Source organism: Oryzias melastigma, linkage group LG21 (genome assembly GCF_002922805.2).
Source record: "Oryzias melastigma strain HK-1 linkage group LG21, ASM292280v2, whole genome shotgun sequence".
In the NCBI taxonomy this organism is placed as follows: Eukaryota; Metazoa; Chordata; class Actinopteri; order Beloniformes; family Adrianichthyidae; genus Oryzias; species Oryzias melastigma.
Genome location: NC_050532.1, coordinates 7,267,995 through 7,273,994, shown reverse-complemented (window position 1 = coordinate 7,273,994; position 6,000 = coordinate 7,267,995). Strand labels below are relative to the sequence as shown.

At 36.3% G+C, this 6,000-nt stretch overlaps 1 protein-coding gene across 2 annotated transcripts in view; it reads left to right on the top strand.

The window, feature by feature from the left end:
* Positions 1–2,130: 2,130 nt before the first annotated feature.
* Positions 2,131–6,000, top strand: part of wdfy2 (WD repeat and FYVE domain containing 2) — a 20,435-nt gene continuing 16,565 nt past the window's right edge. The window contains exons 1-2 of one of the 2 annotated variants that reach the window (XM_036217537.1): positions 2,131–2,453; positions 4,625–4,692. In XM_036217537.1, coding sequence (XP_036073430.1) covers positions 2,323–2,453; positions 4,625–4,692 — 199 coding nt within the window. In that variant the 5' untranslated portion in view covers positions 2,131–2,322. The remainder of the gene's footprint in view (positions 2,454–4,624; positions 4,693–6,000) is intronic. The other variant, XM_024286110.2, reaches the window with a different exon arrangement.

Genomic DNA, 6,000 nt, shown 5'->3' with positions numbered 1-6,000 from the left:
TTTTGATCTAGGCTCAGCGCCGGGCCCCGCCTTCTAAGCGGTCTTTTACTGTCACGTGCGCAAATTCCCGCTTGTGATTGGTTTACTCATGACGCTCATTACCATATCCAAATAAGGCAAAAGCAGAGCGGCTCATGCGCATGCTTTCTTACCCGAGAGGCAGGAATGTAAGGAGAATATTCTGCACATACATTGTGTGGTAAAGAATCTGGCAAATGTGACCCTACAATCTTTTTTTCGGAGCCCCACTTCAGCTATTTAATGCTTAAAGAGCAAAACGTGCTTGTTTTTGCCACGAAAGAAGATTACATGAGCAATATTTACTTTATTGTTTGCTCGGGCGTGGACAACTACTGAGGCTATCCCGTGTAGTCCAAAGAGAGACAACTAGACAAAAGAAAAAAGAACATACGACACATGCGCAAACGCATTTTGTCACCAAAACAGCTCGTTTTATGGGCCACAATCCATGTGCAAATATCTGAACATTATATATAAATATAGCTACAAACAAATATTCTGTATCATTCTGATGTTGATATAAATGTATTAACCGTGTTGCACATTTGTGTTACACAATTATGGGAGTTTTAGCGACCAAACAAACAAAAAAGGGCAAATTGATTAAACATTATCAGTGGTCCATTCGCACTGCCACATGACCCCCAGTCACCTAGTCAGGCTCACACGATTGAGCAACACAATTTACATAATATAGCTTGGAAAAACAACATCACTTCCGCAAAAACAAGCTGAAACCCTTCTCGAAGATAGAAAGCGTTTCCTCTTTACTCGATGACACGATTCGTCTTCCGGTCAGACACTGTGAAGACCTGCCTGAGTGGATCACCCGGCCGCTTTTCAAAATAAAACTGTTCACTTAATAAACATTATCACTATAACGTCTCAGTTTTTCCTTACTCAAACAAACATGTACCCAGTTATGTTGTTGCAGCAGAAAATATACTAATGAATAAATGAACGTTGAGAAATGCCCCGAAGCGTTAATGATAAATGACACGTTGTTTTCTTCAAACTTTAGTCTTTTAGTTTGAAAATCTGGTAATCAAACGGAAATCATTTACCTGCTTCTTCCCCTTTTGTAGCGAACTTAACACAATTAGGCAATTATAGTTTTTATAGGCGGTCACGTCATTGTGTTTATTGCTCTTATCACAGTTGTCAATACTATTCATAGCCCGTTATCTGTTGACTGTTGTTTATACTCAAGATTGTTTTAAAATAAGAAGAAATAAAATTCACAAACATGTTTTATTTTGAAGCAACCAACATTAGTATGGTCCTATGGCAGAACTTATAAGATTGAGAATGGTATTATTTGCGAAATCGCCACTGTTTATAAAAGCCTTGCCACAATGTTTTTTTAATTAGAAATCACTTAACACATTTTCTAGTAAAAAGTACTAGTAATAATTAATGATTAATTGACTAAGCACTAAAAGTGAGGAAATATACTTGACATTTAACCTATGTATTTAGCTAGTGTACTTCTGACTCTACACATATCTGTATTATACAGTATACTTGCTACACTCATACTTAATACTTATACTCAATTGCACTTAAAGAATTAAACTACATATATATGGGCTGCATAGAAGGGAAACAACTAAAAGTAAAAAATGCCAGGAGCTCAGTTTATGTAAAATGAAGGTACAATTTAGGAGAAGGCAATGGGTGAAATCGCAAAGGCAAAACATTGGTGACAAAATTAAATATTTGTCGGAAACTAAGAAAAAACTGATTTTTTTTTAAAAGGTTAACACACGATTGAGGTCAAATTCAACTTTAAAGATAGTTAACAAACTAAACAAATAAACAAGAAAGCAAGCTAACAAACACACATTTAATAACAAACAGACGGTAAAAAAGTAAAATAAAAAACAACTATAAAAAATAGGACCACAGCAGTACAAAAATTATAAAATAATAATTCAAAACGTACTATGAAAATGTAGTATTTTACGTTATATCTAACCTTTGTTTTCAACCAGTTATAATTAGCCGTTTTAATTTAGACACGAGATAATTGAATATCTACCTTTGTTCTTTATTTATTTAAACAATAAAAAAGCTAAAATGTCTCTTTTGAATCCGAGTAGGTATTTTATTTTGTTAACAGGAAGTCGTGCGCTCGTGCGCCTGCAGTGGGCGTGTGTACGTGAGCTGTCAGCTGACTGACAGAGTAGACCTGTAGTCGCCGTCACAACACATACATGTAGCAGACTGGCCTTCCATTCCGCCGCGGTGGTTTACGTTTCCTGGCATCAGGATCGTGAAAGGTTCGTGGAAACTCGACCGATGGCGGACGGAGCTCCACCGCCGGTGCTGGAGCCATGCCTGCTGAACGAAATCCGAGACTTCCACGATGTTGTGATCACGGCGGTTTTTCTCCCCAAAGGAGATGGATTAATCAGTCTGTCTGAAGACGGGTAAGCTGCATCCATACAATCTTTTCTGCTAGTGTTCCTCTTTAATCCGGTTTAAAGTCTCTCCCATGTCAGTCTAAAACCAGTCTTTTCTCTAAAATACACATGCATGCATTATCTTAAGCCCCTTAGTGCACGTGTTGGGTATTTTGTTAAAGCATCTATTAGCCGTCCTAAAATCCTCGACCAATTAATACAACCATTTAACCTTAATAAATTACTAACTCCTAATAGGTGCTTATAAAAGCTATATTTGCATAAAAGTAGTAGGAGAGTGAAAATCAACAACCAAGAATACAATTACACAAATATAGAAAATGAATAGATAAGGGAACCAAAATGGCATTATCGGCTCAATTAAGCTCCTTATAAATGTTGGAAAGGACAAATAATTTCTACAGGGGGAAATAAATAACTACTATGCTACCACTACTACTGTACTAGACCTTCTACTACTTCGGCTGTGTTAGACATACAACTACTACTGTACTAGACCTACTACCATACAAGACCTACTAGTACTACTGTACTACTACTAATTATAATACTGAACTAGCCCTAGTACTACTACTGCTACTACAATTAAGGCTACACTGGCCTACTACTACCACTACTAATATTTGAGGTCTACTACTACCACTACTGTCCTACTACTACCATCACTACTATCGTACTAGGTATACTACTACTATACTAGGTCTACTACTACTTCTACCACTACTGCCCAACTACTACTACCACTGCTACCATAATAGGTAGACTACTACTACCATTACCACGTACTTGTCAGGATTCTGTGCTTAGGTTTTGTCATGTTTTGTTTTCCCTGTCAGTCTCACCATGTCCAGGTCAAATCATCCTTAGCTGTCTTCATTCAGTTAATTGCCCTCAGCCTATGTAATTAAGTGTCTGCTCTTCTGTTCTGCATTGTCATCTGTTCTGTCACGTCATTATTTTGGTCTCCTGGGATTTTGTCATGCTTAAGTTTGTTTAGTAAATGTTTATATTTCTGCCACCAAGTCCCGTCTCCTGCACTTGGGTCCTTCACCACCCTTCTTGACAGTACGGTTTATTGCTACTACCACTACTACTTTACTAGGTCTTCAACTACTGCCACCATTACCATTGCTACTAGTACTACTTAATCTACTAATATTACTACTATTAATAATATAATTAACAAATTTAATCATAATCATAATCTGGGAGGTGTCTAAGTTTCTTATATTCACATAAGCACTATTTGAAGTAGCTGTCATGGTTGTATTATTATGACAGATTACTGATGATCATTTATCATGTCTGTCTCGAAAAAATACTTAAAGGTGATACAAATATAAAAAAAAAAATATTCTTCCTTTTTTAGATGAACAAAAATTGACCGTTTTTAATATTTTGTGCTTTAAGGGAATGCAAAATATTACCTTGCTCTCCAAAGGGATGCAAATATCAATCACTCAATTAGTCAATCACTTTATAAAGTACTTGTCATCAACATGCTGATTAAGACAAGATGTTTGACATAAAATATGTATATAATATTAGTTAACCCAATAAAAAAACATAAGACACAATAGATTGAAATATGACCCTAACACTGTTTATTTTTTATTAGGATAAATTTAATTGGGAATCAAACACCGGTTTGTACTTTAGTAGAAAACTCAATGTTGATTGATGGTTAATATTTGAATAGTCAATTAATTTTTAGACATTGATCAGCAAGCTTTCAGTTTAGGAAATCAGAGAAGATTCAGAGAAATGCAACAACTCCAAACAATGAGATTGAAAGAAACTGACAGAAAAACGTGTTATTTTAGACTTTCCAGATATGCAGGTGAGAACCTCCCACTAATTTTCAACCCTTGTTGTTTGTGTGCTCCCCTTTGTTGTGTTGACAATCTTGAGAAACGTAATTCTTCCAAACTGGCAGAGCGAGATGCTGGTAGTTCCAGCTGGATGTCTCTTTGTATTTTCTGGGCCTGGACAGAAAAAGGGTCTTTTTGTGCTGATGGCATCTTTCTAGGGGCAGTAAGAATGTTGGCGCACACATCATTCTTTCTTGTTTTTCAAAGAACGCCATCGGTGCCATTTCATGTTGCAGATTTTTCTTTTTAAACACGGCAGAAGGAGAAATAAAACAAAAAAACTAACAAAACACAATCCCTCCCCAGAACTATTCAGGTTTGGCTGAAGAGAAAAGGCGACCAGTACTGGCCCAGCATTCACCACACAATGCAAAGTAAGTTTGAATGGTGTTTATAACATTGTGGTATTTTTCTGTTGGTGGAGGACTTTTTTTTTTTTTAGGAAAATATTCTCTAAATTACATTTTTAGTATGTTTATTTTTTAAAATTATTGTGAATCAGGAGCAGGCAAAAATTTTAAAAAAGCTTGTAGCTTCGACGTAGAAACTACAACAAGCAGTCCCTGCTCTGCTCCATTCTGATACACCTGCTTGTAGACGATTAGATCCAAGTACGTTTTCCTCGTCTGACCTGGAATCTGGCTCAAAACTATACGGCTGGAAAGCTTTGAATGTTAGGTTGGGGTTGTGAGGGGTTGTAAGCTAGCAGGTGAGAATGTAAACAGATGGATGATGGGCTGTGGGGGCGGGCTTACCCGCACCAAAAGTCCCACCCACAGCTCTAAAACGAATTAACTACTATAAAACTACTGTCCTAGAAAATGACATGTCTTTTTATTTTACCTAAACATAACATAATCCCAATTGAAAGACCACTAGAAACACTTTTGCAAGACTTTAAGTTAAAATATTTTTTAAGCACAGCTCTTTATAGCATTGTGTTAACTCTATATAAAAAGTGCTTTATAAATAACGTTGATTTAATTTGATCCATAGAGTCTTTACAGGAAATGATGCAGAAAAGGTGGCACCCTTTTGTCAGCATTTTTTACACAAATGCTGACAAAATGAACACACCCGACTTCACAACTCCACGAGCGCATAAAAAAAAGTGTCTCATCCTGCTCTTTCTCAGAGACAAACCTCTGCCACAGTTTGTCCTGGCTTTCCTGTACTTGTGCAACCAGAGGAAATCCCACAGTTCAGTCAGCAAGATCAGCAGCTAACTATAGCAGACGATGGGCGTCGGATCGCTAAAATTCAATGAAAAGGATAAAAGATAAAAAATTCATCACATTGCCTTTTTTGTTATGTAAAAACACAATATTGAAAAACTGCACTAGCTAATTTAGTGTTCTTTAATAAACATAAGTTTCACAAATGTCAACAAAAAAAGAGGTTTTAGGGTATTTTTTTCATTTCAAACACTAACTTTGGGACACACAAAACACTGTCATAGATAATTATGTGGAAAATAAGACATATATAATATGTAGATGGAAATGAAAGCTGTTATTGCAACATTTGGGAGTATGAGTGTGTTTTCATTGAACCTTTTGGCCTCAGTCATTAAAGCTGTTGACAGTGAAATACAGCCACTGACAACTCTATAAAACCTTTATTGTTGGTAGAACTGCTGGCATGTTTTTTTTTCCTAAACCTTCCCCAATCTACTGTTATTT